Source organism: Sinohyriopsis cumingii, chromosome 17 (assembly GCF_028554795.1).
Source record: "Sinohyriopsis cumingii isolate HCF-2022 chromosome 17, ASM2855479v2, whole genome shotgun sequence".
In the NCBI taxonomy this organism is placed as follows: Eukaryota; Metazoa; Mollusca; class Bivalvia; order Unionida; family Unionidae; genus Sinohyriopsis; species Sinohyriopsis cumingii.
The window spans coordinates 58211171-58232792 of NC_142977.1; the positions used below are offsets into that span (position 1 = coordinate 58211171).

General features: G+C 34.5%; 3 protein-coding genes across 4 annotated transcripts in view; 2 read left to right on the top strand and 1 right to left on the bottom strand.

The window, feature by feature from the left end:
- Positions 1–11132, top strand: part of LOC149778837 (mitochondrial adenyl nucleotide antiporter SLC25A25-like) — a 75344-nt gene extending 64212 nt beyond the window's left edge. For both annotated transcript variants that reach the window (XM_089939588.1, XM_089939589.1), the window contains one exon: positions 300–11132. In XM_089939588.1, the coding sequence (XP_089795714.1) occupies positions 300–478 (179 nt within the window). In that variant the 3' untranslated portion in view covers positions 479–11132. The remainder of the gene's footprint in view (positions 1–299) is intronic.
- A 202-nt stretch (positions 11133–11334) lies between these two features.
- On the bottom strand, positions 11335–19634 carry LOC149778838 (uncharacterized). Its single transcript, XM_089939591.1, has 3 exons — positions 19480–19634; positions 14818–15097; positions 11335–12084 (listed from the first exon to the last, which is right to left on the bottom strand). The coding sequence occupies exons 1-3, from the start codon at positions 19522–19524 to the stop codon at positions 11831–11833; spliced, it is 579 nt and encodes a 192-aa protein (XP_089795717.1). The 5' UTR covers positions 19525–19634; the 3' UTR covers positions 11335–11830.
- A 15-nt stretch (positions 19635–19649) lies between these two features.
- Positions 19650–21622, top strand: part of LOC149778839 (uncharacterized) — a 37619-nt gene continuing 35646 nt past the window's right edge. The window contains exons 1-2 of the mRNA XM_089939587.1: positions 19650–19784; positions 20251–20324. Of these exons, the coding sequence (XP_089795713.1) occupies positions 19691–19784; positions 20251–20324 (168 nt within the window). The 5' untranslated portion in view covers positions 19650–19690. The remainder of the gene's footprint in view (positions 19785–20250; positions 20325–21622) is intronic.

The window sequence follows — 21622 nt, forward strand, 5'->3', positions numbered from 1 at the left end:
AGACCTAATAATGTTTCCTACCTGAAATATTCTCAGCATGTTTTTCATTTTTTAATGTTTTTCTAATTTCATGGTGTTTGTTTTTGTAATAATATTATTATATGTTTTTTATCTTATAGGTGTTGTCTAATGTTGTAAAGCGCTTAGAGCTTCTAAAGATTAGGCGCTATACAAAGTCCTCATTATTATTATTATTATTATTATTATTATTATTATTATTAGAATTATTATTATTATTTTGTAATTTATCTCTTGAAATTCAGACTTGCATTGGACTAGCCTTATGTTTTCTCTTTCAGTTTCAACCAAAGGAAAGAACACCATGACTTCTATATTCAAGAAAATTATAAAAGAAGATGGACCTTCTGGTTTGTATCGTGGATTAGCGCCCAATTTCCTCAAAGTAGCACCAGCTGTCAGCATCAGTTACGTAATTTATGAACGGGCCAGGAAAGCACTTGGTGTGACAATGACCTAATGGTACGGGATTTAGGCAAGGTTATCTTTTCATCAGCATCCTCCTCATTGTAAAGATGAATTTCCAATAGCAGTGGACACTGATGTTGATCCCACTCATATTTGGGAGGAATCAATAAAGAAGATGTACTTATGGGTGTTTTCTTATAAGATCCTGATGAACATCCTTGTAGAGGCAGAAGTCTCCATACAGAATCAATTTTCATAACTCTTATTAAAATAACAATATCATAGTGTTGTAAGTAGTATCATATAGTAAATTTTATTAAGCGTATAGTTTCAACTTTGAAACTGTATTCCACAAATATCTATACTTTGCTTTCTTTCCTGTGTAACTGATTCTGACTTTCTGTGATTGTCAGTGATTTCTTGTCTTTCTAATGATGGTGAGGTTAATCAAGTACTTTATTAGATGGTCTTTCTTATGTATCACTTATATCATCATGTATGAGAAATTATTGTATACAAAAGTTTCCTTGGCACTGATCAGCTTAAACATGGCTTGGTTTTGGACATCCCAATTGGTCATAACTGGACACACCTCCAGTACTAATAGCAAATTCATTGCCATTGAAAAGCATAGTCTACCTGAAGTCTCCGTTGAGAAATTGTATCTGTGGATGGCCATTTGGGATTTACAGACCAAAACAATGTTTGGGTTAATTGTTGCCACTAAATGATTACATTGATGGACCATTTAACTAGATTTGTTATAAATAAAGGAATCATCTTTATCGTATGTCTTTGTTTTGTCATTTCCAGAAATATTTATTTGCAATAATTGTCTTCAACAGGCCCTGGCCTAAGTGGGAAGCAGTGTGTTCAGGACCAAAAAAAAACAGTATGGCAGCCAGATACATTGCTTGTTTTTGTATTCAGTACATCTGTCACATTATTTTTACTCTTTATTTGGGGACTGGTTTAGCTAAATGGACATAATTAATGTAAGCAGTTTGTACTTAAAAAAATGCATGTATATGAACACCATCGAATCCACAAACTCTTGTATATCATACTATAGGTGGGAGAGCGGAACCTTTTGTCTACAAAATTTATTCATTCTTGCATACCCATGTGCACTTTGAGCTCTTGTGTGTACATTTTAGGAATGATGCAAAAGAAGAAAACTAATAGACGCACTGTAATACCCTTTGTAAGCAGAAAATACTAATCTACTAGCTATTCTGCATGCATTGGCTTATTTAATATTACCATTTATGGAGCCTGGATTAACATTAGTTGCAAATTAGTGACTCAAATCACTTTTTGCACTTCATAGTGACCGTCTCACTTTGCTCATTAATTCAGAGATGACTTTAATAAACATGACATGGAGTGATACCTATCACAGATTCTCAATGATCCAAGATCTTGAGTTCCTGAATTTCATTATGTACGGTTTAATACGTGATCAAACATACCTAGTATGCAGCACCTTCATTGTTAAAGTGAATATGCTGTACATAAGCCCTTTTATCAGTTATAAGTGATTGGTCCTGTTTGTAGCGGTGGATGAATACAATTAACAAACTCGTAAATTGCATAATCTACTAATTGCTTGGTTTGATTTATGAAGAAAGGTGGCTGTAACACTGGATTATTTTGGAGATTATGAATGACCTCCATTGTTTTTTTTACCATACATGAGGTGCTGAAATAAGGTCCATCCTTTCAGTACACGTGCAACAAATTTCTCTCCCCCCGCCCCCGTCTGCCAATCCTTACAATTTTGCTGTCTTATGGAAAGGATCCTTAAAATAGGGACTTGTGAAATAAAAACACAAATTATGGAAATATGATTGTGGTAAAATCGAGATACAGGTTTGTGCTTGATTCAGATCCTTGTTTCATATTAAATGCAGTGGAACTGGTCAGTGAACTTTACTGGAGTACCTTGTCTGTGTCATCAAGCTGTTGCATTTTAGGTTTTAAAAATGTTATAAAATAAGCGACATGCCAGGATGAAATGGACAATAAAACCTCTTTAAAAGTTTTAATAGTACAGAAGAATAAAAGGGAATATTCAAATTCTTGGGGGAAAATGTCAGGAAGGACGACAATTATGATTTGTGAAATCATTTATTGATTTCATTCTGTCACATGGCAGGAAGGATGATTGCTGTTGCCATGGCCCATGTGAATTTTTATTTTTTTAAGGATTACGTCAAGTTGAGAGATATCAAGAACTCCATTGGGTTTGGAATCCCAGTTTGTGAAACTACTGGAGGTAATTAAAGTTCAAGTAAACTTTACAAACTTTACAGTTGAAAACATTGTTTACTGGTACTGTATCAGTCTTGAACAACACTTCTGAACTTTTAAATGCTTGTTTTCCAGCTTGACAAAATAGCAGTTCATGATGTTCTGTTGCACCTTACTGAAAATTAATCCATCTTCTGGGAAAATAATTGACTGCCTTACTGAGAAGTTGGGGTCTTGTTAGGGTGCAAAGTGCAGCTTTTTCTACTCTCTGCCCCATGTACATTTTTGTTTAGTAAACCCATCCCCACTTCATCGTTTTTGTTGAAGTTTCAATTCAAACGGGGGTTTCCTTGGTGAAATGGTTACCATATTTGCATGGCAGTCTCTGTTTTTGAGCAGGAGATGTAATTGTCCACCGTCTTTGAAAATCTAAATAATTAAGTACATTTTTATGAAATGTGTACAGTATGCTTCTCTTTTTATTTGTAAATTTTTAAAAAAAAATATTAAAACTAGATATTGCAAATATTTGACACAGATGACACAGTTTTGACGGCAGTGGACTATTCTGGAAACCAGAAAAAGATTTTTGCTTGTTTACCTCAAGAGTTTCTATTGTTTTTATTGAAATGCCAAAATGTTGACAGTGTTTGGGACCCCCTGGCAACAAACAGGTCAAAAATGATAAAATTGATAAATGGTAAAGTTTATGCATATTTTATATCCTTGATGCATTTAGTTTTTAAAATTGGTTGGAACTAATGGGAAGGTGTATGAATTATAAAGATTTATTGGCTAAGGCAGGTAGGTTTTACTCGTAGTAGCAATAATATAGTTTATGTTATTAGTGTGAATGCACTACTTGGTTTCCTCATTCCTGCCCTGATATTCCCACATGCACAAACTTCAGAACCCTCCCCCTCCATGCATACGTACTTGATGGAAGGCCCCATGCCAGTAGGAATAGCCCAACATGTACACAGTAGTCTTACTCCAAGGTATTCCATATAGAGCAATTTTTTTGTTGAATGTTGTATACCGGTTCCAGAATCATTCACCTAATAAATGTAATGAGAAGCTCACAAGGAAATAAATTTATATAAAAAAAAGAAAAGTAATTTGCAGTGGTTTTGGTAAGCTTTTTGTAAAAAGGACAACTTTTTCACTTTGCCCTTTTTCATCCAGAGGGCAAAAAAATCTCCCATTTTTCTGACCCTAGTTTGAGACCTGTACAATTGTCCAATCAAAATAAAAGAAATGATTTCTAAAGTTCTTTTTGCCCAGTTTGTATGTATTCCTTATTGGTTATTTTTAGATGAGTGTATGATGGAGCTCCTGATGGTGTCTGTAATTAAGAGTACATTAAAGTGTTTCCTCAGACCAGGCCTGATAGTGTCTGTAATTAAAAGTTCATTAAGGAGTTTCCTCAGACCAGGCCTGATGGTGTCTGTAATTAAGAGTACATTAAGGTGTTTCCTCAGACAAGGCCTGATGGTGTCTGTAATTAAGAGTACATTAAGGTGTTTCCTCAGACCAGGCCTGAACTAAAAGGCTCCTATTGGCTTATAACATTAAGATGAAAGCCTGTTTGTGAATTTTGCACTTGCCTGTCAGTTGGAGACAGAAAATTCTCAGTTGACCCAAAAATTGAAAAAGCACAGAATGTTACCGATTATGCAAATCAAATCTGGATGACAAGTAAATGTTCATGGGGACCTTGAATTCTTCAAAGATGCTGGTCATTAAGACCAAAGTAAAATTTAGGAAAAGGGAAATAGTGTTGACAGAAAGATTGGAACTCTACACGATGTGCATTATTATGGGATTGATGTGTATAATGGGATCAACAACAGTCTATCAATTGTTCCATGAACCAGGTTTGATCATTTCTGTAAAACTGCAGTATCTTGAAATTTCAGACTCTAAAGTTAACTTGGTATGGTTGTACAATTTGTATTGTGTTCTATATACTCGACTAAATACAAACAGAAAATATTGGTGTTTGGTATATTTTGAGTAGGCACTGTCGTTAGCATGACCAAACAAAAGGGTGCGGGTTCTAATTTTCAGACCAAGCTGGGTCAACTGGTAATGATGTGCCAAATGAAAATATTTTAAGGAGACAGAATTATGACCACTTACATTTCTTTTTTTTCAATAATGGAGGAAAAAAATCTGGGATTTTTCATATACTTTTGGTACTGAAATGAACAGCCTGTTTTAATTTATGATTTGCTATTTGGGTTGAGAAAGGACCTTCTAGGTTTCATGTAATGCTCTTTGTATCAAATTTTTTCACTGTATCTTGTGATTGTCTTTTTTTCTAAGCAGTTTTAATCTAATATAATACATATAAAGTATGTGAAATTATCAAGGCCATGCAACAAGGAGAAATATTAGCAATATGGTGTATGTTGCAATTATGTGTAATTCATTATAATTATGTGTAATTCATTATAATTATGTATAATTCATTGTAATTATGTGTAATTCATTGTTCCTATGTCACTAATACAGAGAGCACATGTGACAGTAGATGTTTTTTAATGTTTCTTCCTAGTTTCTTTAAATCTGGAAAGGAGAATCAATTGTCACTCTGTGTATACATGTTTAGAAATTTTGATGGGACTCGTTTTGAATTGCTTATATTACTTGGGTAGATCCTATAATAAGCTTTCATTGGGCATTGAACCAAAAAAATGCAATGTTATGATGGAAAATTTTCTGATTGTTTTGTGATATGGTTCCTCATTGTTTCTTTTTTTATTAATGATAATATACCGTTATAATAAATCTTTCTTGTGAATGAATTTGTCACTGGCTGTAGAACACTATCATTTGTAATAACACTCACTTAAGTTTTGGGCAAGCTGATTTATTTAATTTCTGTTTAATTTTGTATTGTTGCACAGTGCATACAATATTTTAATGTTTTGTCTATGAGTGTCCTTTTCCTAGCGCATGTTTTTGCTGTAGCAGGTTAATGTGTTCCTTTTGTATGTGCTTCATTCTTTTTATTTATTTGTCAATGTTATCATTAATAAAGCAAGTGAACAAACTTGCAAGAAAGAAGTGAAAAAAGTGATGTACAGTGATAATCATGTTTCTTATGTACACAAGAGAAAAGAGCTATACATATATATATTGTATATTTATCATTTTGAATTTTTTTAAATTCAATTCCCAGGAAAGGTTAGACAGCTTGAGAAAAAAATAAATTGCATGTCACCTGCAAGTCAAGAATGAATAATTTTCAGTTTTTGTATATGTCTTTTATATGGCAGAGAATATTTTATTGTGATGGCCATCTGTATATATGTAAATTTGTCTATCTATTCCCTTGTTTGTTTCTCCACAATAACTTGAGTTCAAGGTCACAGTCATGGTAAGCCAATAAGTTCCTGCACATTAAGCTTAGGTCAAGACTGCATACAAGATCATCATGATCAATGATGCTGTAGGGGCCATGGTAATTCAGTTGGTTAAATGTCAGAATTGTGCTGCAGGTTTAGGACCCACCCAGGTCAGCTGCCTCTGTGTCCTCTTTGATCCCGTTTCCTTGGCATAAACTAACCACTGATGTGTAAAAAGTGTTGATAGAGCAAACAAACAATACAAGCCATCAATGCCCTAATATTGCCTACTTAGAGGACTGGGTGGGTTTTCTGTTACTGTTTTCTTCATTGCCATATCAGGCAGAATGGGATATATAAAAAGAAATGACAACCAGTAAAAATTTATTTTGTGCCCTCATTCATGGCAGCAAAGTTCTATTTTTTGTAACATCTGCATTTCCAGACTTATTTCTCTTCTCATTCAAGAGTCTAAAGCTCAAGGGAAATGCTCATGTGGCTTTTGTGAATTTAATACTGACAACCTGCTTCAGTTTCAGGTGATTGGTTACAAAACCGTTTCTCGTGTCCATTTCATAATTTTCACATTTAAGGACCTATCATGGGGCCCTGAGTGGCCAAGCGGTCTAAAGTGCTCACCATTACAAATCACTGCCATCTCACCTCTGTTGGTGTAAGTTCAAGTTTTTGGATTCAGCCAATGTGGGTATGTGAGAAAGCTTGCCAGTAGCTTCTCATTGTTGGTGGTTCTTTCGGGGGTTTTCCCAGATTCTACCTCCACCATTAATATTGGCTGCCATATATAGCCTATCTTGTGATGAAAAATGGCGTTAAACCCTCCAACAACAACAACCTTCTGTCATGTTTTCCCTTAATATTAAATCGGTTAAAAATTAAGAACTTTAGTTCTTAGTTCTTCAACATTTTGTACATAGTTGTAATCCGAGTTTTGATACATTTCTTACCTGTGTGAAGAATTTTTGGTCCGCATTAAGACTGAAACTTTTGTGTATTATTATGTTTAATTACTAAGCTAATATTCACAGGTGCATTATTTTCAAATCATTGTATTTAATTTAATTGCCACAAACATGAGCTGCACAGATGGCTGGACTGAAAGGCAATGTCTTGGCTGTATTACACTGAAACTCAAGGAAAGGGAAAATAATGGCCCTCGATGATTAAGTGCTGTCCCATTTAAATAAACATGGTACCCAGGAAAGGCAGACTTAAAAGAAAAACACATGCCAGAATACTTGGATAACTCAAAAGATCACATGAAATGACAAAAAAAATTAATCCATGGGAGACTACTCCATGTTTTCTTGGAATTACACTTTACTGAAACAGCCCTAACTAAATATCTTCGCATGGAAATGTTGCTTGAAGTCACCACTAAAGCCATTTAATTTTGGACTAAAGGGTCAAGATCACTGATTGAATAATAAATCATTTTAAAAAAAAGAAAAGAAATAAACTCCACCAGTTATACATTACAGTCCCTGGCTATACTTTGTGGATGGCTTGGGTGTGTGGGTGTGTTTTGGATTATTTAACATAGCTTTAACAATTGTTCATTCATATTTCTACAATGTCTGCACTGTGACAGTTTATGTAGCACCATGTCTGACCCAGTCACATTATCCTGACACCAGTCTGACCAGACCTAGAACTCACTTTGTAATAAGTACCAAGTGAGGCAGCTGCTAGTACCATTTTATAAGTCTTTGGTAGGACTCTGCTGAGGTTCAAACCCACAACCTCCCACATCCAAGGTGAAAGCTCTAACCACTAGGCAACTGGAGTGGTCTGTGGATGGCTTGTAATTAGGGTAAGGAAGAAGCCTGTTGATTTTGGGGTCAAAAGATCTGTGAATAAAAGAAGAAAGTAAGTTTCTGCACCAAAACATTTGTTCTGCGTAACAAACATGAACCATACTGTTTTTAACAACTTGGAGTGAGGAAGAAACCTATCCATTTTTAAATCAAAAGTTCAAGGTCACTCTGACCAAAAGAAGATAAATGGTTGCTGCACAAGAATGTTAGCTCCAGGTCTGTAGCAAACTTTGACTTGCTCATGGGACAAGGGAAAAGCTTTTCAGTTTGGGTTTTAAAAGGTAAGAGGTCATGGCCATGGTGACTGAAAGAAGGATAGTTTCTGACACCAAATCTCAGTTGTCAGCCATATGCTTTTACAGAAATTTGTTGATTAGTATCCTAGGTAAGAAAGCCTACTAATTTAGGATTCAAAGGTCAAAGTTCAAAGTTAAAGGGACTTGAAACGAATAACGGTTTTTGCATAACTAGTGCTATACTTTAAATAAAATTTGTGGAGAGCTTGCCTTAAGTTTTGGAAGAGGCCTTGAAATTGTTGGGTCCAAAATTCAAAGTTATTGTGGCTTTCAAAAACGAATTTTGCAGAATAACTATTGTTCTTCAGTAAATTCCATGACCAAACTTTGAGGGTTGTTCACTTTAGGGTAATAAGAAACTTTAAGAAACTGGAGACTGAAGGTCAAATGTCACAAAACATTAAATTTGGTTGAAGATCACATATCAAGGCTAAAGATCCAGGTCAGTGAGACCCAGTGGTTAATAATTAACCATGTGTTACGTAGAGGACTGAAAAAAGCGTGCAAAACCAAATTTCTTTTTTCAGTTTGATTGCAGTGATATATTAAAATGTGCAAATCTTTATGCTCAAAAAATTCAAACACTTTGAGTTTTTGAAAGATTTATATGTATATATTGGCTGACTGCACCGTTACTATTACTAGATCATTTCTTTTGTATGTTGTGGTTCACATTACCAGAGGTTGTATGGAATATATCCACATTTTTATATCATACATGGGTACCTAGTTTTCTTTGTTATAATGTTAGAAACGGTTTTTGTAGTACTACGTTATGCCTCGGTAGAATAGAAGCTTGAATGCAGATGCTCAAATTTTCTTGGATCTTCTTTAATACCAAGATGACATTTTAAATATCTTGCCTGTCGTACAGATCTAAGAGAGAGAGAGGGAGGGCTTGTCAGGATAGATATTGTGTTTAGTATTGTTGCATGCATCCTAGGAACATTATACCTGCAGGCCAATTTTATTGGTCAGAAAGCACACAGCAGCATATGAAATTAGTGTCCATGCAAGTGTGATTCAGGCAAAATAGTCGCTCCATTTTCTGTCATTTCACCCAAACATGAAGTCGACTTCACATTTTCTTAATTCAGCATCCTCACCGTAAACCCCCTTCTAGCACATGGTTTGAGTTTGTCATTATGTCATTTACGTTACAAGAGCAATGTTGAAATAGTTTAGATGTTTTCATGCATTCTGATCAGTGCACAGAATGATTTTATATGTCTGCGGTTATGCTTTCATCCTAGAGACTCCTGCCAAATAATCACATGTTAAGTTTAATGAAATCGGCGAAATCCCATTAGTAACCAATCACAATAACATTGTAGAGGTTTATAGACTGATTTTTATTTTTTCATACTTCATCTTTCAAATCCACTAGCCCAACAAGGCCATATCATTTTGCTAATTGATACAGCCACTCTGTCCCAAAGGGTTGGTCCCTTATACTTTTGACACAGTCATGAGACTAAACCCTTGTTCAGATTTTGCTGTAGACATCCTCACGACTAAGGTGACTTTTTTAAAAAACAATTTCACAATGCATCCTCGGGTGTAGAATTCTGAATAACTGGCACATATGTCTGCCTTTGCAATCTCTGCCAGTATGCCTTCATGTCAATGTACAGTTGGTGTATTTCATCATGATTCGTAGGGACAAGTATTCAGGAACCTTGGAGTCATTTCATATTCTGAATGCTGATGAACTCTCCATAATTGTCAATCAAAGTTGAAAATGAAAATAAAGTTAGACATCGGTTTTGTTTTAAGTACCAATCAGAAAATACAGTAGCTTCAAATTTCATAGTTTATATGACAATATTGTAGACATGTCACAATTACAGAAAATACTCTTTATGATTCAGTAAGAATTCCTGGCTACAAATTCTTTGAATTAATTGTAATTATCTTGTTCCATTAGGTTGAAATGTAATTATCTTAGTTCCTTTAGGGTGAATTGCTAATCCAAGAGCATGACTTAATTTTCAAACAATCACATAGGTACCACTTGATACATTTCAGGTGTTACTGAGTTTGCTTAAACATGTGACAGCTTATTATTATTCATGTAGGAAGCGTGAGCAGTAATTACCAGTGAAACATGTAAAGCAGAAATTACCTGTTTACTAGCAGTAGGTCACATACTTTGCTTTTTGTACAATAAGTTTAAGAGCATTTGATGTAATCAATCAGATGATCTTGACAAGGTGGAGGGATCCACAAATGCAGTACCAGCTGGGGTTGAATATTATTAAGTTACCTATGTCTTTGAAGGACTTTAAATAAATGAAAATACTTAATTTCCTTGGCAGGCTCAAGGTTTCTTTCAGACAAATTAGATAACACCCTTTAATATTGACTAAGAATATGGGAGGGGCCCTATCTAGATTTATAGGGGCTCAGGGTATCGGAAGTTGATTTAGGTCTGATTTGTTTTAGCTCTGAATCTTGACCAGTTGTCCTTGCATTTAAAGTTTATGTTCATGTTGGCTAGGCAAGCAAGCTTGTGCCAACTGGAGCTGCTTGTTTTTTTCCTCCTCTAAATGATCATAGAGAAAACTAAACAGGAATTTGAAGTACAGTTCTTAGTTTGGAAATCACAAACTGTTTTATAAATTTTCTCATCATATGATTACCCACACAAAGCCTTTCCTCACCTCTGACCTCCACCCACCTATTCTTTTTTCTTTCTCTCCATCTGTTCAGCTCAACTTAGATAATATTTAATAAGACGTTTTGTACTTGAAAATATTTTCCTCTTCCACTTGACCAAGGATCATTGATCCACTTTGCTTCATGTCTCATAATCACTCAATATCTGGATATGTAACCATGCTAGTGTTTTTCCTTTTCATTAATACAGCTTGTCCATCTTTTTTAAGCAATACCCACAAAGTTCTATGTAGTAAAAGCACATTTGTTTATGCCACCTTTTTATACTGGAATAAAATATGGATATAATATTTCAGTGTTACCATTTACTTTTATTTCTGTCAATGTAGGTCCATATTTTTGAAAAATTATGGAGACAGAAATATTCCTTCCTATTTAGGAACCAACCATTTAATTTCCAATTTGGGAGCAGTGGTGGAGATTGGAAATGTTGGGGGACCAAAAAGTCGAAGAAAAACTGTTTCTTGAATTAATGAATAAAAGACCCACATCTACTGGTATACATAATTTTTATGCAAAAATATCAACATTATGAAGAAAAATATCGTTGGAAGTAAAATCTAAGCACCCCTCCTTCCGAAAATTAAATGTCAGACCCTTAGAGGTGATAGGTTAAAAGAAAAACAATGAATATGTCTATTAAATAAAACAGCTGATTGTGCTCCCCATATAAGCCGAGCTTCACATGTCCAGTGAAATCTTAAATAATATAAATGATATTTGGTCATAAATGATAATATGCATACCAAATTTCTAATTTGTGTACCTAATGTAGCTTTTGCTTAATTGTGAAAAAAATAAATTGATATAATTGTGTAAAAATGTAATCGGATCATCTATACATGAATACAAAATCTGTCAATGAAACTTTCATTTGTTTATCTCAAGTAGTTTGTGCTTTACTGCACCTACAAGGCTTTGTAAAAAAAAATTGGGAATAAAAATAAAAAAGTCAAAACGATGTCCCATCCGATAGTCTTTCAAAACATTAAGCATCTGAATCTTGTTTTTGAGGCCTTCTGCCGACCAGTTCCGAATGTTCAATTCCCTCACAGTTATGAAAGACAGTGTTCTGTTTTTTCTCTGGTGTCGGAAGAGACAAAGTGTCAACATTCAGCTGTATGGAAGCCATGTTGTGTTTTACTGGATTACGAACAGGATGCATATTTTGGGGAAATGACTCCAATTTAGACCATGCCTCGTTTGAAGTAGCAGACTTGTGGCTATCCTTGTCAATAACCGCTGTAAATAAACAAATAGGTAATTAGTGATGGTTGCATAACAGTGAGGACTGCCCACCCTCATTGCTTCGGTCTGCTCTGAACTTTATGGAAACAAAAGCCATGCATCCAGCAATACTTGCCCATAAATCGATGATCTAAATGCTGGAAGAAAAAACCAAAAAAAGCTGTGGTTTAAAACTTTTAAGCTGCAGATGAAAATTTGCTTGAAATGATTCACAGTAATGTTTGGGTGGAAAAACTTATTTTATATACTTACAATTAACTTTCTTGGAAGTCAACATCTGAACATTAATCTTGTCATCCAAGAAAAGGGGGCCCTGGATGGCCGAGTGGTCTAAGGCACTAGCCTTTACAGATCACTAACATCTCACCTCTTTCCGCTTGGGTTTGAGTCTTGGGGTTGGCCAATGTGGGTACGTGGGGCTACCTGTGGATTGGTGGTTCTTCCCAGGGTTTTCCGGGTTTCTTCCTACAGCATATAAACTGGCTGCCATGTATAGGCTATCATGCTGGAAAATGGTGTTGAGCCCACAACAACTATCCTAAAAAAGGTTGTGCTGTGGAAGTCATAGTGAAGGATGATAAGAAAACAGGGAAGATAAATCTACTAATTTAAACTCATGTTATATATAAAGCTGTGTTTGTATTGCTATAAAACTCCATAACTTTTTTTCAAATCAAATAATCTTTTGTAAAGGTTATGATGTGCAAAGTTTAGGAGGCCTGGCAATCAGGGGCCATAACTCCTCTAAATGATGATGTGGAAAACTAAATAACAAAATTCCTCAAAGGCCTCATCAGTATAAAAGAGCATGCCAAATTTGATTGAAATTCAAGAATCCTAGGTAAAGTTACATATATGCTGAGAAGCCCAAGTTAAGAACATTCAAGACCCACAACTCTAAATGATATCTAAATGATGTCCAGGAAGACTGGAAATCAAACTAATTCAGGGTCTCATCAAGGCAATCCAGTAGTTCTGGAAGAGTAGCAATAACCAATTTTAGCTGAAGGATAGACAATTGGCAATGGGCCATCCTGCAAGCTCTTTTGTTCTATGACCAGTAGATGTGAGCAATTTCCACTTTTCTCAATTGAAATTCTGTATATGTCTGTGACAGATTTTAATTTTTCTGTTAGAAATTAGTTCATCTAATATAAAATTTATATCTGCATTGTATTTGTTTTCATACTGTCAGGTGAACTACAGCCTATCAACCACATTGCACAACCTCGGCAAAAAAGACTGATTACTGAGAGAATTCCACTGGACATTATGAACTTGAGCATGTGACACACATTTGTTTTAATGAATGAAAACTGTATGAATTAGATAATGTTAATGGATAACAATGACTGAGAAAAATGTGATATTTAATAAATCGCATCTGAAAATAAAGCTGATTCACAGTTAAATTATTAGTAAACTATCTCCTGTGCCGGATTTAGGCATAAGCTAAGCAAGCTACAACTTAGGGCCTCACAGTCTGAAGGGGCCTCTCAAATTTATTTTATGCTAGATAGGGCCTCTACAGCTTGGCATAGCTTAGGGCCTCACTATGTCTAAATCTGGCAATGACCATCTCACACGTGACAACTTGGTCAAGTTCAATACAACTGACTGAGCTAATGTCAGTTACAAGAGTACTATGACCAGCATATCATTCACCTGCCCCAATGTTTAACAGTCTTTTATGTCCTCACAAGTAGGCTGGCCCTTGTTTAAAGGTGGGTTGTCTTGAACTAAACTTAAATGTTTAATTTTCTTAGTAGACTTATATGTACCAAGACTGCAACATATGACCTTCTGACCCTAGAATCTATAGGTTTTCTTATTATCCTAATTGCATGCCATCCTCAAAATCTGCCCATGGAATTTACTCTAGATCAAAAGTTATTATGCAAAACCAATTTTGTTGTTAAAAAAACCAACTGACCTTGACCTTCGGAGCACAAAATCAAGAATTTTTCTTGCCAAATGCATAAGTCAGCCGCAAGCTTTGGTGAAGGTCCAAAATTGATAACTCCATTTTTTGGTTCAGAAACCATTTTTATTATTTCAGTCATAGTGATCTTGGCCTTTTACCTACAAATTGATAGGTTTCTTCCTTACCTTAAGTGCAAACTTTTCACAAATTTGCTATAGGTCTGTGATGTAGATGTAAGGTTATTTTGTGGAACTAATCTTAACCTTTCACCCCTAAATCAATAACTTCTTCCTTACCCCAAGTGCAAGCCATCCACAAAGTATGGTCGAAGTATGTCATGCAGAATGAATGTTGTGCAGAAACCATTTTATTCTTTCAGTAATAATGACCCAGACGTTTTAACTGTTAACCCCAGAATTATTAGGCTTATTCCTTACTCCAAGTGCAAGCCATCCTGAAAGAGTGATAACTGTAGATAATATGGAGAACTAGAGTTGTAATGGAGAATGTATTTTCTGACACTGACTTTGACCTCTGACCCTGAAATGGATCTGGTTCTGCCTTACCTAAAGTGTACGCCATACACAAAGTTTGGCAACTGTTTAATGTACAGAACTGGTTATTGTGCTGAAACCATTTTTCTTCTTTCAGTCACACATCAATCTTGACCTATGAACCTAAAACCAATATGGCTCTTCCTTACCCTGATTGAAAGCCATCCACAAAGTCTGGTAGATGTAAATTCTGTAACAAAAGCTGAATATACCATGAAGAATTCTCAGCTGAAAGAATGACAACTTTACCTTGTAGCATTCTCCTTTTCTCCTCATAAGTTTTGTTCAACATTTCTGCCAGGAAAACCTGTGTTTTTATCTCCAGGATTGACTTAACCAGTTCATCAAATGCCTTTGGTCCCCGCTTGATTAAAATGTCGAGGAACTTGGAATTTTTCTGTTTTGAGGTAAGCTCCTGCTTAATGACCTCTTCATCTTCCAGGGTCAAGATGTATTTAGACCTCAGATAGGGAAAATGTTCAAAGGCAGTTAGATTCTTACATAGTTCAGCCCTCTTTTCTTCAAGGACCTGTAATAGTAAAACTTGTAACTGCATAATCTGTGCAAAGAAGGGCAATTAAAACAAGTTAAATTAATTATGGAGTTATGCAAAATAAATAAAATTTATAATTAGTGTGTGTCCGTGTTTTGGATTTTATGCAAATTGACCACTGGGGTGTGAGGTATGAGTGGGGACTCATGATGCTCTATTTTCTATTTAAACCTTCACACTGATGAAATCCAATAGTCCAAGATGCATGTGATTATAATTTTGGGACATGTGAAAAGTAAGGTGGGACAAGTGAATTTTCTCAAACAAAATCACAGAGAAAAATGGTCATGGAAAAATGTCACACTTTTGCCTAGACGGGGTCCTGGGTGGCCAAGTGGTCTAATGTGTTCACCTTTACAGTTAACTCTTATCTCACCTATGTCCATTTTAGTTCGCATCTCAGCTCTGTTACGTATATTTGATTTAATTTAATTGTTTGTAAGTTTTAAAATCTTATTTTTAATTTTATTATATGTCAAAATAATGTAGTTTTGTTCACTATAAACTCAATACTTTTCCAGAAAATAGTTTGACCTTGACTGTTCATTTGTAAACATCTAAAGCTGACCTATTTCCCGAAAATAATTCAGAAATCAATAAGAAAAGTAAACAACTTGTCATTTTTTCTTATTCTTAGAGTAAAATGTTTGGTTCTTGTCACGGTCTTAGTGGGACTATGTGCTTTTATACTTAAATACTTCTCGAAGGTTCTGGAAAGATGACACTCATCGGGAATTTGATAATTATTGTTTATAAAGATATTTCTCTGTTGGGCTTCTAAAGTGGGATGTAAAGGTGTTTCTTTTGTTGTGTCAATTTGGGAATTACATTTTAATTTTCCATCAGATTATTTGGATTCAAAAGGATAATTCTTTTTCCTAGAGAAATTTGAGTGCTCATACAGAATTCTTGGACAAAGACATTTCATTAAATTTTATTGGGAAATTCAAACACCGGATTATTGTTTGTGAATAACACAACTGTTCACATTCCAACACCACAAAGGATACAGTATACGTCATTGCCTTCCATCTTGGATTTTTTGTCAGGAATCAAACTTTGATTCATTAAGACTTTAAATTTAATTAATGGATTATTATTGGATTACTTTTGGATTTGATTAATAAAAATGAAAGTTCCTTTTTTTCTTCATTTTTACATTATTTTTTCAGGGAAATAAATTATTTGTTAAATTTTTCAAAGCTTGTTGTTTTCACTCTTTCTTTTATTACTGTTTATTCAAGCCTAAACACGTAACATAAGAGCTCAACCAACATAGGTACACGAGAAAGTCTGCCAATAGCTTCCTGTGGGTTGGTGGTTCTTCCCAGGGTCTTCCTCCACCTAATATACTCACTGCCATGCATAGCCTATCATGTACTGAAAAATGGCGTTAAACGTCACAAAAACCTACCAAAATAATTACTAGGAAAAAAAAAGTAACATTATACAAAGTCACAATCAATTTGGAAGGAGATAAAATAAAACTTAACTAGGACTACCATAAAACTTGTGTGCCACATCGTACAAGGGTATCATCTGCATTCTGTTGAGTCGGAGTATATATGCACCAGTCATTAATGATACAATTAATGTAACAATGGTACTTGATGTTGCTATCTAATGATACACTTGCAATTAATTTCAACTGGCATGTGTGCTTGCATTACTACTCTATGGTCTTTAAGTAAATTCAACAATAATTTATCTCCCTAGAATACAGATGGAAAATTTTAAAGGAACTTATAGCATTGTTACTTAAATGCCTGATAATCCTTAAAGTTCTGTAACAAGTCCAGCAGTATAGAGTGTTCTGAATGAATTCCAGGGCTAGAATGTGCTGATGTATCAATAACATTGAATATGCCAATGTGCCAACAGTTTTGATATACATGTATCACAAGTGTATAATACAGAAGGTCTTTGAATTAATGCACAATAATCCCAAAATAGTGTTTTAGTCCAAACAGTCCATGGGCACTTTGTAATTCCAACGAATAATTTAAATAAATGATTCCTCTCAAATTATAAATGAACAAAACTAAAAGACTGCTACAGGAATGAATAATTGTTTCCTTATATACAGGCTGTCACCTGACTTATGAGGAAACAAAATGCCTTGGACCTAGGTCATTTCCAATGGAATTCTCCTTCAAATTCATAAACAAGGTCAGGTAAGTTTACTTAAACTACTGTATCACACAACCTGACAAGTATCATGTACTGGTAGATGATTGTTTTCTCAAGAAAAAACCAATATCCTGAACTCAGATCCAAGTAAACATGTTGCTTGAAATCATGGACAAGAATTAGGTATGTAATATGTTGTTTACAAATGATCATTAGAATCTACAATCATGGACAATTTCCCAAACACACAATACAGATATCCATTAACACTTGTGTATGATCACTGCACGGTGTAAATATTTAGTTAGGTTTATTTCTCGTATTGCTGGCTGCTCCTTCTGACTTTGGTATACCAAACATACTGTATATGCTCATCTGTAATTGGAGTCCAACTGCAAACAACACAGTCCCTGATTTGCCATTGCCGAATGCATCCAGTGCTTAATTATATAACACATTTCCACTACAACAGTGACTTTCTGACAGCATGTTTAGTACAGATTAAACCCTAGTAATGAATCTTTAGACCAACTTTGTTGCGTTGCTTGATTTGCAGTTACAATTATATATATGTGTGTGCATGTGTGTGTGTCTGTGATTTGGATATTTCATGTAGCTTTAAAAAAATTTCAGTCATATTGTTACGATGTCTGCAGTGTGGCAGTTTATAATGATGTATAGCACTGAGGCATCATGCTGCAGACATACAGCATCATGTCCCACCCAGTCACATTATCATGACACTAGGCTAACCAGTCCTAACACTAACCTCTTAATGCTGAGTGTCAAGCAAGACAGCTTGTAATGGCTTTGGTATGACTTGGCCAGGGTTTGAACCTTCAACCTCCTGCATCCAAAGCATACACTCTAACCACTTAGGCCACTGGATCAGTATATATATACATACACACACACACTACAAAAGCAAGGATTTTACATATGAATTCAATAGAAAAGGTACAGGTGTTATTAATTTACATGTAATTAAACTTTACAATAAATCATAAAAGTAGTAACAGAAGTCCTTTCTTATGCATTGCTTCAAAATATAATTTACAGAGCAGACGTTATGGAGTCCCCTCCCCCTTTTTTTCATTATGACATTGGCACAAGCACAGTCTTTAACATCTCCATAGTTACCCAATAAATTATAAATACCAGGGCTGGACAAACTGAACTCGCTCTTAGGAGGCATGAGCTTGCTGAAGAATCAAAACAAATTATGCCAATATATACAACATGGTACATGTATAAAATTAGCATAAATGTTGTTGTTGTTGTGGGGTTTAATGCCATTTTTCAGCACACGATAGGCTATGCATGGCGACCAGTATTAATGGTGGAGGAAGAACCCGGGAAGAACCACCGACCCTAGCATAAATGTACAGGTACTAAGTGCAACTTTGTGATTTTTTTTCTCCACTGGATCCTAAAACTAAATGGTTCGTCCCAAAGTGACCAACAATTTAACTGCGAGGTACCCTGGGAATATCAGTTAAAATATAACAGGACGACCAATGATACCGGTTTGACCATTTAATTACCGGGGGGGTGGGGGGAGGCAAGGCTACTTTTGTAACGAAAATTTCTGGCCCTCAAATAGGTTGAAAAGATATTCTTTCCTTAATTAATGGTATAAAAAAAACAACGTATTAAATGTATATCCATCATATTAGTTGTAAAACTTAATTATCTTGAAATTTAAAAAATATACCCGGGCTTTAAAGAAAATCCCTTGAAAATTAAATGGTTGGTACTTTTACTTCCATTTCCTCTACATGATGTAGCAAACAAGTGATGTTGAAAGCATATAGACCTTACGCAGGATACAAATTTAACACTTCTCCTGGCTTGTTTTTGAATAACACTACTGTATTAAACATAATATGTTTGCTATACAGTAGGTGATGAATCAAGTTTAACGGTAGATGCGTTGAAAACACAGGAATAAAAACAATGCGTATAATCACTATAGTTTTAAAATTTAATATGTCGGGCACACGTGCCCCAAAAATATATATATATATTTTTGTACGAATGCGTTAGAAAATTCAGGTTTTGCTTGCGAGTGTGACTTCTGTACAAAAAAAATCGTGTCTCACACTCCATGCGTGAGGCCTGACGCTGGTGTTCGTTGTCTTTTGGTATCTTATTTGTCTCCTCCAGAAAACAATAATAACAAAAATAATTATTATTATTGTACTATAGAAACTTAAACAACATCTTACCTGGATCTTCAGATCTAATATAAGGTCTTCTAACGAAGGTGGCATCAGAGCAGGTAAACTGTCACTTTTCTACTTTCGTTTCGCTTCCGGCTTACTCCGATATTTCGAAAGAGCCCGGATGTAGGCCATTTTAGGAGAAATGGCGCATGTTAGTTAAATCCAAACACAAATCTGTAATGTACTGCAGGATTTGGAAACATCTCCTTTAAAAATGGCTGCAGCTAGACATCTGTCTTCATCCTCCGCAGCAAAAGGATCAAAATTGCCCAGTGAAAACTTGGATGAAAATACTACCGATACCGATGGTACTTCAATGTCAAGCCGATTCTCCTAAGTTGCTTTGTGCCCTCTCTCTCTCTCTCTCTCTCTCTCTCTCTCTCTCTCTCAATTATAAGTATAAATTGTCTTACGTAAGAGATTTTTAAAATATGAAAATTTAGCTGTTAATTGCTAATCAAATATAACTATTTTTCTCCGTTAATATTAGCCAAGTATTGCAATTTGCACATTCTAATTTCAAATAAAAATTATAGAAGAAAAAAAATATGTGAAAGCAATATACTTCTCAATAGTCTTTTTGTTAATTTTTTATTTAGATTTAAAACATATATTCTAGATTCTCATGGTGAAAGTTTTCCAAAAAAATTCTCAGTAAAATATTTTTAATTTAAAACATGGCAATACAGATTGAGATCTTCACAGAAATGAGATCTGCAAACTGAATTCTGCATGTAAATCATGTTTGATTAAAAGTTCTAATTTTCATTTCAGAGGAGATTTCAGAAGAAGAACCAGGAGTGATGCACCAGGGTCATGAAGTGCATGATCAAAGTTCCACCTCAAAGGTTTATCTTGCAATTTTTATTTTTATTTTCTTGTACAAATTTACCAAAATACTCTCAAGAAAACAGAAATACAGTAAAATACACATATTATTTTCTTGACCTAAATTCTCACAAAGACTAATTTATTCTTATTGTATTTGTTTGAATAATAATAAACAGCAAAATAAACTTTCATTTAAATGATTTTGATAAAAATTATTTACTTGTTAACTATTTATAGTACAGTTTCTGTTATGACATCATCACTCAGTCATACTTGATTGGACAGATAAGATAAATGGTGATTCGCAATACACATAATGAAAGTGTATGATATCAAAGTACCAAAAGTATTTGTCAAAATTATAATATCCATTTACTTAAACTATTAATTATATAGATTTTAACAAATAAAACAAATTGATAGCATTTAATATTTGTTTAAAAAGCATTCCAAATATTTGACAGTTAGCGAAACATGAAATTATACATTGCTTTTGATGATAAGATAGTAGACTAAAATTCAAAACATAAGTGTATGATATACACTGAAAATGTGTAAATACTTTTGTAATTTGTTTTTTTAATTGTATTTCAGTCTTTCTAATAACTATTAATAAGTTTTTTACAAAAGAAAGGAAAACAGTATTAAGTACTGGTATAGGATTGTTTCTTCTCTCTTATTTTATGCAGATGCAGTATAAAGCAAATGATTAAAAACAATTTATGGAAATAAATATTCAGTAAGTTCCCTCATTTGCATATCAAAAGGGAACAGATGATATTTGGTAGATAAAGAATTTTCTACCTGTTTATATTAGTCCAAGGTGTTACAAATAGAGCCCTCAGGAATGCATCTTCCAGCAAAATTAAACCTGCCGATTGTTATCCACAAGAAAATATGTGTGCTGCTTAATGTTAAGGTTACTTTTTACTCATCAGTTTCCACTGTACTTAAACAACATTTATTCCAATTCACAAGGCATTGAATTTATTTGAATAATTGTACACTCCAGGCCCTATAGTCTCAAAACTTAAAACTGTCTTGAACGCTGCTATAACTTTGCTCTTAATGAGATTAGAAGCCTGTAAATTTTATAATTATTTGATTGTTTGTATCACTTCAGATTTTAATGATCTTTAAGACCTTAGTATTTTTTGTTTTGACATTTTTAATCAAAGATGAATTTGTTTTGCTCAGATAGCTTCATGACTGCAGGATCTGGATACCGTGTTTACATCAGGTTGTGAGACTGACATATGAAGAGCATAGACTCAGATCTGACATCACATGGACCCCCCATCTGTCATAACATAGA